Source organism: Spinacia oleracea, chromosome 2 (genome assembly GCF_020520425.1).
Source record: "Spinacia oleracea cultivar Varoflay chromosome 2, BTI_SOV_V1, whole genome shotgun sequence".
Lineage (NCBI taxonomy): Eukaryota > Viridiplantae > Streptophyta > Magnoliopsida > Caryophyllales > Amaranthaceae > Spinacia > Spinacia oleracea.
Genome location: NC_079488.1, coordinates 30,067,936 through 30,081,074, shown reverse-complemented (window position 1 = coordinate 30,081,074; position 13,139 = coordinate 30,067,936). Strand labels below are relative to the sequence as shown.

At 34.4% G+C, this 13,139-nt stretch overlaps 1 protein-coding gene and 1 long non-coding RNA gene across 15 annotated transcripts; one reads left to right on the top strand and one right to left on the bottom strand.

Moving 5' to 3' along the window:
• The first annotated feature begins 2,502 nt into the window (after positions 1-2,502).
• Positions 2,503-12,845, top strand: LOC110789143 (uncharacterized). Of its 11 annotated transcripts, XR_008927691.1 has the most exons (10): positions 2,506-2,802; positions 3,224-3,324; positions 3,677-3,856; positions 3,970-4,222; positions 4,300-4,432; positions 5,100-5,225; positions 5,313-5,528; positions 6,244-6,781; positions 6,862-8,044; positions 10,725-11,534. It is a non-coding gene; the product is annotated as an uncharacterized lncRNA (long non-coding RNA). The 11 variants fall into 11 exon arrangements; XR_008927695.1 differs by having other exon boundaries at positions 2,503-2,802; positions 4,300-5,528; positions 6,244-6,391; positions 6,605-6,781; XR_008927692.1 differs by having other exon boundaries at positions 2,505-2,802; positions 4,300-5,192.
• On the bottom strand, positions 8,051-12,054 carry LOC130467805 (uncharacterized). 4 transcript variants are annotated; one of them, XM_056836627.1, is made up of 5 exons: positions 11,883-12,054; positions 11,616-11,696; positions 10,742-10,910; positions 10,091-10,196; positions 8,051-8,297 (listed from the first exon to the last, which is right to left on the bottom strand). In XM_056836627.1, the coding sequence occupies exons 2-5, from the start codon at positions 11,644-11,646 to the stop codon at positions 8,286-8,288; spliced, it is 318 nt and encodes a 105-aa protein (XP_056692605.1). In that variant the 5' UTR covers positions 11,647-11,696; positions 11,883-12,054; the 3' UTR covers positions 8,051-8,285. The 4 variants fall into 4 exon arrangements, with proteins under 4 accessions (XP_056692605.1, XP_056692608.1, XP_056692604.1 ...); XM_056836630.1 differs by lacking the exon at positions 10,091-10,196 and having other exon boundaries at positions 10,717-10,910; positions 11,883-12,052; XM_056836626.1 differs by having other exon boundaries at positions 8,051-10,196; positions 11,883-12,052.
• Positions 12,846-13,139: the final 294 nt, after the last annotated feature.

The window sequence follows — 13,139 nt, the reverse complement described above, 5'->3', positions numbered from 1 at the left end:
GCGGTACTAGGCAATGAGCAAAGCACGAGCATGCGCGCACAGAGGGCATGTGCGGTGTATGCTGTGCGGGTAATCGAGCAAGGCGAAAGGGAAACACGTGCACACGCCCAGCGAGCGCTGGCGTCGAGGCAGCGAGCGATGGCCTTCGAGCCATGCGCGTCTACCAACCTCGTGTTGTGCCCAACGAGTGATGGCGACGAGGCATCGATGGATGCCCTCGTGCCATGCGCGCATACGTAGCAAGCAGCAGCGACATCGAGCGATGGCGTCGAGTAAGCAAGCGCTGGCGAGGGGCTTGGCTGTGCGATGGCCTCGGCCATGCGTGCGGTCAGCTCTTGCGACGCTGCAGGCTTGGTAAGGCATGGGCCTTGCGCCCGTGAGCCTTGCCTTGGCCCAAATGACTTGTTTCGTTTTTTTTTTATTTTCGGTTGAACAACGATAAATTAAATTTAATTTCGTAATTTTAATTTTTCTCGAAATTTAATTTTGATTAATTTATTTTATACTAATTATTTTTAAAAAATTAAAACCATGGTAAAATTATAATTAATTAATTTTAATCAACTGAAAATAATAAAGGGATTTAATATTATTTTATGTGAGCTTTAAATTTTAATTAAATTTGTATGTTTCCGGTTGGACTAGAAATACAGTTTTATGTTTAAAATTAGTAAAGCATGTAAATTCTTGGTTTTAGTGGGAGCTTTTAGTCATTAAACTCTTGATTAGGTCTACATTCCTTTAGGTTAAAACAACTCGATTAGAACTAATAAGGTTGAATAATATATAGATTGTTGGAACCTTTGATTAGTTGCTCCAAATGTTTATGTGATGCATAATTTTCTGCTAACTTGCTATGTGCGTCATTCATTGATAAATGAATGGATGAATGGTATTGTAAATGCAATGCTTTGTAGGTTGTAGAAAGTGACTAGTATGTCCTAAATAGGATAGTAAATATGGTCTGAGTACCATTAATTTGAATGCAAAATTGGTCTAATGCACCAAAGTTTTTATTTAAATATGGTATGCGTACCATCAATAAGTTGTAATTAGTTTAATTATAGCATAACCTATTTGAAGAAAATGGCGCCTCCCATGGTGAAATTCAAGACGGAGTTTCCAATCCATTTTCAAGATGGAGTTTGAAGTTGAAGCTTCAAGATGAAGTCGGGCCATACTAGATCACATTTAAATTTTGTGCATGTTTAAGATACTTATTGCTTTAAATATGTCTTGATATTATGGATGAGATTGTGGCTTGATTATGTTGCATGATTAAGGATTTTAGTTCACTTAAAATCTAACCAGCATAGTAAAAGCCTAAGTTCCAAACTTTAAAATTGAGTTAAAATGTGCCATTCCAAAATAACGCTTACTTGGATAACGTACCTTCACATCAATCTAGTAATAGTTTTCCGCCATAGCGAGGTGTTACTTATTGATTCTAAAGGGGTAAGGTACACATTAGTTGTGAGTACATGTTAGTTTTGGTAAAACTCAATGATATAAGTAAGGAGTTCTTTTATGTCGTGACAAATGGGATTGGTTTACCTAATAAGTTCTTAGACCTACCTATCAACCAAGAGTAGTTTCTAGACTATTAGCAAAGGATTTTCTTACCTAAAATATTTTAGAATTGAGTCAAAATACATAATGTGCTTAATTCTTCAATGATTTTAAGGATCTTGGATTCATTTTATTCACACTTGCCGGAACTAAATATTTCGAATAAAATGCCAATGACTTGTTTAAATTGCATGTTTGCTTTTCAAGTTATTACTAATGTTAAATGTTTAGACTTTGCATGCTTCAATGCATGTTTTTAATTATTGTTTATAATTAAATATCTTCCACTGCAGTAAATCCTTTTAGAAAGGTAACAGTAAATTTCCTCGATTGGTAGTGAATCCAAGAACGGTTCACGGAAATGAGAGAAAATTAGCAATTTAAAATGTACGTTTCTTATAGAGACTTTTATTGTTGTTTTTTAGTAACAAAGTCGAATGGCAAACCAATTGGTGCTTGTCGATTCAAAATACAATGTAGTTTTGAGATTATAAAGCATTGAGTTTAACACTCAACTTTACCAATGGTTAACAACTTAATATCTTTTTTCATTTAATTCTCGAATGAGTCTAGTCCCTAAACATTAGAAAAGATCGATGCTTTAGAACTTTAGAAGCTTTTGGTAAGATCATCTAGTTGAAGCAAAATATTCAACATAAATAAAATGGTAAGAACTTTGTTGGAGTGACATTGGACATGTCTAACAAAGTATAAAAGTCAACACTTGAGAAGTCAATTCTTATTAAGAATTCCGAACCTTTAAAATGCATGAATTGAAAATACTATGCTTATCAATAGTGTTTTGAGTGCTAAAACCTTGAATTTCACTATTCACAAGGGAATGAAAACGGAAACCTTCCCTTTAAAAGCTATATATTGACATTTGCAAAGGTCATGAGTTCAAACCCCCTAACTTACATATTCTTCCTCCTCCTTTGGATTACTTTTCTTTATTCCTTTTTCCTTTTTCCTTTTCCGTTTTTTCCTCCACGCCATTCATCTCATATCCGCTCTTTCTCTCTCCTTTTCCTTCGAATTCCTCTAGGCAATGCCGCAGTCCACCACCTTCTTCCTCAATTTTTATCTTCGCTCCCTTCTTCTTCCACCACCTTATTCCTCCCAATTTATCTTTGGAAAATTTCTGATCGTGTTCTTCTCTCTCCTGTTCGCATTTCTTTACAATTGTTGGCTACCCTATGGACATCTGCAAGAGCTCTTCAATACTACCACAAGGTATCTTTCTTTCTCTCATGTTTTTTTGTTTGTTTGTTTTGTAATTGAACTTGAGTTTAATTTATAGAAGATGGCGTTGCTCCTTTATTGTGTAGATTTTTAGGGTTTAATTTAGGAGATATATGGTAGAGACTTTTAAGGTTTCTGTCTTCTTTCTTTCTCTCCAACTTCCTTCACTGGATCTTGAATTCAGGGTTTAATTCCGCTTTCATTGGATTTGAATATGGTTTTAATTCACTTATTTTGTTAATTTTTTGCTTCATTTTTAATGTTTACAAGTTTTTAAATGTCAATTACCTATTGTAATATCTTTACAGGTCGCTCTTCATGAGCTGAATATTATCATGTCTCACTTCTATTTGAAAATCCTAAATTGTTATGATTCATAGTAGCTAAAGAGTAGTTTTGCATCGATTACTAGGTTGTGCAGAGGAGGAGGATTGACGCTGGGGTAATTAGTGTGGAGCGCAAGATGGTGGTTACACAATATGGGAAACATATTCTGGAATTGTTATTATAGAGGTATGCCATTGTACTTTTACTTCTAAAACCCCAATGATCAGGATTTTGGCAGTTGTTGATCTACATTGAATTGTCTACAAGTTGATGCCTTCAATTCTAATCTCAATATTATAGGGTCAACCTATAAACTTATGTTCGAAGTTGGTTTATGTATCTTTGATGGCAATCGAATGTTATTTCTTCACTAAATTTCTGTTTTTTTGGACTTGGGCTAATGCCTTTAAAATGGGATTCTTGCTAATTTAGTAATTTTTGATCCCGATGGCTGCAATTTAGGTTGAATAATCATTAACTTGTACATTTTAATTAGTTTGGATTTATTTTTAGTTAGTTTCTTTGCTTTGGTGAACAGGAATTGAAGTTGGTGGTGAAAATACAAATATAATTTCAAACACCAGACTGAGAGTAGCCCTGATTGTAGCTTGTGCTTCAGTTGGTGTTTTTATGTACATGTTAACATTGTTTTGTTTGTGGATTTATCATAATAGAAATTATGGTAATAAACCCGGAAAGAAGAATGCTAGAGATTCAGGTAATTTTGTTTCTTTGGTTAAGATCTTGTTATTATTCTTGATTTTAGGCTTAATGTGATAGTAATGATCTTATGTCTGTTGTTTACTATGCTTTGGGATTCAAATTGTAAAGATAAAATCAGTGGATTTTCTTTCAATCAATCAAAGGGCACCTTGAATTCTTTGAAATGAATATCAAATTAAGAGGGTGTGTCTCTAATATGGAGTATAAGATGCTAGAGGCTGCCACCGGAAACTTCGACGAAAGTAATGTCGTGGGTGTGGGTGGTTTTGAATGTGTAGACAAGGCTAAGCTTGATGGTAATTTTTATGTTGCTGTGAAGAAAACCAATGGGGGTAGTCAAGAAGCCGAAAAATAATTCCAGGTACCATTTAACTTTTGTTTCTATGCTTGTGTTTTCTGTTCAAGATGATGAACTGATGATGAAATTGCATAATGCAGAATGAGATCGCGTTATTAAGTAAAATTCGGTAGCAGAATATTATAACTCTTCAAGGCTGTTGCATTCATGGTGATTCTCGATTTCTTGTGTATGAACTTATGGAAAATGGATGCCTGGAAACTCAGTTGCACGGTAATATTTCAAACATTCTTATATGTTAAGTTACTCGGACTTGGGTACTCATGTTAGACTAGGAAATGTATCTAGGATCAGACTCAGCTGCTCTATGTGAAAATTCCCATGTTAATAATCCAAAATTAAGTGTTAACCATCTGTAACTAATGTTTGAGTGTCAAGGATCCGATAAGGTGAAATGTAGAGTCCGGGTTGATCAGTGTTGAAAGTATAGTGTCAAGTTGAAAGTTCTATAGCATGAGAGGATGGAGAACCTACTATTTGTATTTGATCAATGTTTTTAGGTGTTTTCCTAGAATCAACTTTAACTTGCCATATACGAATGAAAATCTCTTTTGATATTGCAAGGTGACATTTTACAGCGCAAATATTTGGCTATTATTGATTAATTTGTCGATATCATAATTGAATTTGTTGTGGATCGAGTGTTGATTTGAGGAAATTTGTATAATACGCATACATGATTGTATGCTTTTAGTTGATAATTTTTATTCACTTTATGTGTGAAGGACTTTAAGGGAAATTAAAGGTATTTAAGAATTTAATTTGTTTGCTTTTAATGCAAGGATATTTAGCTTGAATTTACGTTGACTAATTAAAAGTTAAATGATTGAATTTGAAGCTGATTAGGTATTTGTGATTATGAATTAACATGTTCTGGAAGTGGATGAAAATGGCGCACGAGACAACAAGAAGATGAGAATCATACCAAGGCACATTCAATTGGCTATTAGGAACGATGAAGAGAATCATACCAGTTAAGCGAGGAGGCGGGTTTTGAGTATTATTGGTTGTTCTAAAAATATCATCCTGTCTTGATTTTATGTCTTCTTTTCCTGTCGTACTTTAAGTAGATTCTGCCTCTTTTATGTTGCAGGTAACAAAACAACACAGTAATGGCTGCAAAAAACTACTAGGATTGAACGATCCTGAAGAGAAGATGAGATTACTTCAGTTAGGGCAAGAGGAGGTTGCGAGAATGGAGAGGGAGCGGCTAAAGTTTAAGTAGCGAGAAAGGTATGCAGGCGTTGGAGATGGAGAAGAAGAGGAAGAACATCGCAAATTCGAAGAAGAAGAATCTTAGAGAAGGCTGGTTAGTATTTTTTGCATTTTTTTTATATTAAGTTGTTGATTTAGTGGCCCTTGAATTTGAGATTGAATAGAGAGTAATATTGAATAAAAGGGACTGAATTTTCTGGTATCATCGTAATTTAATGAGATCTCGGCTTTGATCTTTTGCTTGTACTTGAGAGACGATTAATAAATGTTTTGATTGCCATATTAATTGAAAAAAATATTAAGATGTTAGCTGGATGTGTTCAATATACAAATGATAGGGTGACGAAAACGTATTATATGTTAACATTTCAACTGTGTAAAAAGAGCAGGAAAGTTGTCATTGATTTAGGTGGTAATGTTGGTCTTACTTGTGTGAGCTTTCTCCAGTATTTGTTAGTATAATTTGTACTATAGAGTACTAAGGTGCTGGATTGTTTATGTTCTTTTGCTAAATTAGTTAAATGGATGCTTTATACAATTTGATGTTAGGTTAACAATGAGAATGATAATGAGGCGAATGATGATATAGCCTTCGAATTCTGGTTCTTTTTAATTCTGGTTCTTTTTAATCTTTCTTGGTTTTTGGATTATCTTTTGCTTAGCCGAAAGAAGGAAGAGTGCAAAAGCTTGGTTGTTTCTATTTTGTTGAATCAAGGTTTTGAATAAATGTAGATTTGTTATGCTGGTTATGTTTACAGATGTTCAATGTGCAAGGGTAATTCAGTTGAAATTTGTTATTTTGTATGCAGTTAAACGATTTTGTAGAAGAATTTGATAGATATACTTTTACTTTCTTACAACCACCAACTGCGACCACTGAAGCTGTGAGTATGTGATCACCACTATTCAGCATACTCTTGGAGACACCAATGACCTGAAGTTGTGAATATTGGCAGAGTATGTAGTCACCACTAAAGCTGTGAGTCTTGGCAGACTTCATTTCCAAGGCAACTGGAACTGCTATTGATTAGGTTCAGATGCCTCAGATGAAGGCTTTGGAATTAACGTGGCTCGATTACTTGTAACTTAGGAATTCAATTGATGCCTAAGCTCTTGATCTCTTTCCTTTAAGACATTCCAATCCAAGCAGTTCCTTGCTAAATGTTGCAGCCTGGCTGGATTCGGTTGGGATCTTTGCCATTTCACATCGTTGCAATGGAGTGGAAGCTCGAGCCTGCGATCTTGTTAGTTTAGAGCCCTCCAAGTTGATTGGGAAGCACATTTGATAGAACCAATTAAGATGCAATAGATGCTGCAATTATTGGCATGCTGGCTGATCCTAAGGAGGTTAATGAATTGATCTAATAATATGTAAATTATTTTTGCCTTGCTTCTTCTTGATTTGCTGATATCATTTATTTGTACAGGCTAGGGTTGATTCTCAACAGATTCACTTTCTACCATTCAACCCCACCGGTAAAAGAACATCATTGATAAGGATGGTAAAATGCATAAGGTCAGCAAAGGCGCTCCAGAACAGGTATATTATCGAAGTCTTACTTACATGTCCATGGAAATAATCTATCTATACACGTTCTTTCTGGAAGCTCTAGAGTGGAGGAAAGAAAGGCTTGAAGGTCCATGGAAATTCATAGGCCTCGTGCCTCTCTTAAGTGCAGATACTTTTAAGAGGGATTTAAATAACGTAGTAAGTGTGACAATTACTAACGGAGTCCTTAACAGTAATGCCTTTTGCTTAGCCTAGATCCAAACCCTTAAATTATGTTACTTTATTAGGCTAAAAACTTCTACTTCAATTCCCTGTAGTGAACTTTTGCTTTTTGTAAGGTCTTAACTGAGCTAGGCATGTTCGTGAATGATTTCCTTATGTGTACTTTATTAGGCGAAAAACCTACAAATAGTTTACATAGTTAGATGCTTACAAATTCATTGTATCATTTTATTGAAATATATTAAAAGAAGAAAGCAAAAGAGGAATTACGAATCACAGAGGAAGATCACTAGCTTAGGTATTGTTCCAAGGAAGGAGAAGCCTAGAAGAAAAGGTGACAACCGTTTGCGAACTACTATAAAATAGGGCTATAGCAACAACCTAAATGTGTTGGCAAAGATCCATTAAATGTTGCCATAGACCTATAGCAACAGTTTATATGGCGTTGTCAATAGGTGGCGCTGCTATAGCTCTATGGCAACAGTTGTTCTGCCTTAGGCAACAATATTATAAAACTGCTGCCATAGTTATCATTAGCAACACTTTTCTTAGGCAACGACTTTTAACTTTTGGCAACAGTTTTATAATATCTAAGGCAACATTTATTAAGTTTTCGTAACAATTATTTAGGATTTTAAGCAACAGTTTCAGGGTCCAAGCTAACGCTTTTATTATCTAAAGCAGCACTATCAACAGCCTATGGCAACATTTATTGCTCTAATATTGCAACAATTTTGCAGTCTATTGCAATATTTCTTTGATACAACATTACGACACTTTTACGTGAGCCTATAGCAACGTTTCTTGCCACACTATTGCGACATTTTTATGCGAGTCTATAGCAACGTTTCTTGATACAACTATTGCGGCACTTTAATGTAAGCTAATATAAACAGTTTCATACGTATTTATTTAATAGCTCATTAAATGAAATTATTATACCAAATAATCTAACTACTACAAAATAAAAAAAATTATTTCGAATCAAGTGTTACCTCCAAAAAGAACTAATAGTTTGAGAAATCTAAAATCTATCTAGTATTTAATTTATTTGTCCAAATCAGTCCAAAAGAACTTCAATATGCCCTTCATGCCATCCTTTTATCTACCATTCTCCTTCTATCTACCATCCTGTAAACAGAAAAATAATAGTCAATATAATAAGAAAATTAATGCATGTAATTACAATGAAATAATACGATTAATTCTGCAAAACAACAGCTGGAAACCACACAACAGAGTTGCACCGAAAGAAACACAAACGAGCAAAGGAGATCAAAACGAACTAAACAAAGCAACCTATCAGAAAAGAATTGAACAAAAAAGAATATCATAACTAAACTGAACAGCAAAGCAGATCAACAAGGAACTGAACAACAAAGTAAATCAGAACAGAACTGAACTTCAAAGCAGATCAGAATTGAACTGAACAGCAAGTCTCTAAAGGCTAAACAAAACGAATCTAATACTTCTAACTAATGACAAATATATGAAGTGTTGATTTTGCCCATACAACCTGAGACTTAAACACATGAATTTTGAACGAATGTTGATTAAAATGTAGTTGTTGTTGCTGATTGGTTATAATTATGAAGTCTTGAGGACATCTGACCATCTTTTGTCAAAAAAAAATTTAATCTTTTTTACTACTAGCATTTTCTCACCCCATATCAAAATTCTGGCGCTTCTAATGAGGCTCTTGCCTAAGTCATGGTGCAGAAAACAACTCATCAAATCTAAAAGATTTGGTGCTACCAAATCATCAAAGAAAGGTATAGGGTGATAAAAAAAACAGTCCCTGTTTCATCTTCCTAGCACTTCGTTCCCTTCATTTTCAAAGATAGCCAACAAATCCTACATTAGCAATGTGTCTACAACATCTTATTCTAGTATTTGGTTATGGTGTCAATTAATCTTTCAGAAATAACTTTGAATCTTCACTCTGCGTGTATCTTCATTACTAAAAATGAAGCTTTAACTATTATTGCCTTTATATTGATAAAACCAAAAACAGATCATAGATCAAAAAACACTATTTTGGTGTTTCAACTAAAATAATCTACTTAGAAATCTCTATTATAAACAGGACTCTTGGTCACACTAGAATTTTGCTACTATTTTTCTGTTACGTATATCGGCATATTAACTGTATTCTGTCTTTTAACCCTTTATGATCCTTTTGATGCTTAAACTTTTAAATATTCTTATACAGCTAGTCACTTTGATTCTCATGAATGAAAAAAATGTGAACTAGACCAGCATATGCATCATATTGTACATTTACGTGAAAGGTCATGCCTAAATCTTTAATGCTTCAAAACCTTTCCAAGTATTCATTGGATATGTGTCTGCCAGGGAATCAATACTTAAACCATAACCGACTAGGCATAAAAAAATAGCATAGGCACACAAAAGCTAAAGAACCAGACCAGACACAAAAGCTAAAGAACAAGACCAGATTCAATCTACAGAACCAGACTCGAAATTATTTTCTCAAATTGTCACAAGATAAAACTAGGCTAGCCTCTAGGAAAACACTCGAGTGAAACATCTTGTCGTATAATAAAAGCCAGGTTAACATAGTAAATTATCATTCAGGAACCACCTTGCATTTTATTGCAAATTATAGTAAATTATCATCCAGGATATTAATTTGATTTTCTTCCTGCATTTCATTGTTGTCTGGTGAGATCAAGTTGGTTTTCTTGAATCTATAAATAGCTAATTGCTGATGAACACTGTGTCGCTATTAAACACCTAAAACTGAATAGCAAAGAAGATTAGAACTGAACTGAACAGCAAGCAGCATATCAGAACAGAACTGAATAACAAGCAGCATATTAGAGCAGAACTGAAAAGAAAAGAAGATCAGAAAGGAACTGAACAACAAATCAGACAAGCCCTATAGCATAACAGACACATACGAGAATATGAAGTGGCAGCCAATACAACAGCTGAAAACCGGTCAGTCCAAAAGAACTTGCTGCAATACTGCTTGAACATAGGAACCACCTTGCGGAAACAGAACAACTACAAACAACTCAAGTACAATCCACAAAAAGAACAGTTAATTATGGACTTACTTCCTAATTATATCATAACTTCACAATCATTTAACCCCATAATTCCACAATTATCAAACACCAAAAGCTCAGTCATCAAACACCGTAATTTTACAAGCATCAAACATCATAATTCTAAATGTACATATAACAAAATAAGTAAAGAAGCTTATAAAACATAGCTATATGTAACCATGACCAATAAAGAGAGTTCTTCTTGACATTCTTCAATCTAATAATCTATAAAGGTAAGTCATATAAGAAGTACTATGTTGTATGCACACATAATAAGATTCCTTGGATACATAAATGACGGAAAAAAAATAGTGTATGAATATTGACAGAAACCAAAACTCCAAAAGATTCAATTAAAATCTTCAAATTACTAGTATAAAGTTGATATCATGCAAAGGAAAGTAGCTACGCTCTCCGATAAATCTTGTCAAATCGCTGAGAAATTCGAATTCACATTGAAATGGTATACTCACATGCTCAGACCCAACAAATACAAACCTGGAATACCCAATAACTCCAGTGGAACCAAGGGCATTGCTAGAAATAGCAGCGCCAGAAACACTTCTTCCATCAGGGGCACCAGCACCGGCTCTTGAGGCGGCAAACATAATGGACCCACTACTTCCTCCAGTTTCTAAGGTGGAGGAAAGTCCCGCAGCTCCTGAACCTGCAGATGCCAAAAAGAAGAGTGCAAGTGGAAGTGGGAGAAGAAGCAACACCAGTTTATGTTTATGTCTCTCCTTAGTGGTGGCACTTACTCTCAGCTTGATTCTAACAGTTCACTAGCAACAGACTACTTTTGAAGGCTGGCTTTTGCCGAGATATATTGTAAATGTTGTATGCTCTAGTTTGAGATTGTAACCCAAAAAAAAGAACAAATAATTCCCAATCATCAGTGATAATCTCTCGGTCGGTAAACTTGATATCAGAAGTCTTGTTTTTGATGCACAAGTTGCTTGGATGTAAAGTGGGAACATAAACTCTTCCATAGAACGAACAAGGGTCAAAACTATCTTGCAATCGAATGATTATTGTACAATACAACCTCATTGTTATTCAAGGAAAATCACAATAGGACTACAACATTTTTTAAACAATATAGTATCTGGAGAGCTACCTCATTTTATTTATATGGCAAGCAAACAAGTATATTAATCCAAAGAAATACAACCTAGTTCACCTATTTACATACTTAACTACTGTATCTTTTTTTGAGGGGACTTAACTACTGTAGTACTGTATCTATATTCAATATAATCATTCCAAAACGAATTATTTCTGTTCTGCTAAACCTTTATTGCTACCTTCAAATTCTTCCATAATTGGTAAATCAAATTGCCTGAAAATTTACAAATTTGAAGTTCGAGCTTACCTCCACCAATTGTATTGCTCCAGGTTCGCATCTACTTCGCATCTACTCCACGCGAAACTCTCCAAATCATACTCACAAACCCTAAACCCCAAAATTTTGGGTAAGTGGGAATAATATACACGAACATAAAAATCCCATATAAATTAAAAGGAATCGCGACTAGAATTAAGAAATTCAAATACAAAGAAATTAGAATTTGAGAATTAAGGGATCGGGGATTCAAGGGTAATGAGATATGCGAATTTCAATTAACACTGAATCGATTACCTATAACCAGTAAATCAATCCAATTGCCGGTCATGATTTTGATGATTAACCCTAATCAATTTCGATCTCTAATTCGCTTTCTTCTGAAGTTGTGAGAAGGAAACTGCTACACGAAGAAGGAAACGAAGAAGGCTTAAGGGTTTATGAACGAAGACGTGAATACAGAAGGGGGAAAAGAAGAAAAAAATTCACGAAAACATGTAAATTAAATAATAATAATTCTATCACCCGATTTATTTACTCTATATTTTATTACTTTTTTTTATTATAATATTATGATGTATAGTGTACTCCGTATTTATTACTGATTATATGTCAAAGCTCATCTTGAACTCTTTAAATTGTATATTGGGTCTGAAAATTGTCAATAATATATACGCATCATAAACTATCTATGCCTTATCCTAATTTCTGCCAAGAAATGTCAATAATCATGCCCTACTATTTTATTCTATTTCATTTTTTTCAAGCTGAAACATATAGTTAGGAGGTTATTTCTTTTGAGACCCCTATACAAAAAACATTCATGTTGTTGTAATTTGGATGGAAATGACAGGTTTACTTGGCTGCAACTTGGTTGCAACTGCTACGTCTCTTCCCATGTGTTAGAATTAAAGCTACAAGCCAGAAAGGTAGGGTGAATGATGGAAGATTGTTGTGCTACGAAAAGATGATTTTTTGGGTTCACTCCCTCTACTCTATGCGTTATGTATGATGGAATCCAAGTGATTTCATTCCTGCCCCCAAAAACAGAGGTTAAAAGATTACTCCATATTTAATAAGCATCAAATCTACCGGGAGGGTCTGGACATAAGTGTTCAAACTCCTAGGGTCCAAGCTCTTAACTGAGAAGAACCTTCAAAATGACGTGCGAAACAGTGGTATATAGAACAATTGTGGAAAACTATAATCATGTAATTTATGTACTCATTCAATTTCTTTATTGAGTTTTATTTTATTGCAGGCGCATAGCATGATTTACTACAAACCGTGTCAAAGAAGAATAGAAATGTTCGACTGAAAGAGAAGAAATTATAGCTTTTCAAGAATTATTTGTTCTTGTCTAATTATTCAACCAATTATATTGGTTTCATAAATATATGATTCCATCAAAAAAAGTTGGCCCTAACTTCAGAAATTTAAACCAGAATTGATCAACATTGGACGTGTAATTGTTATTTACGTAAATGGTTAGACGAGGTAAAAACAGAAGAGAATTCAACAAAATAAATGGATGAAATGCTGCAGAGAAATTGT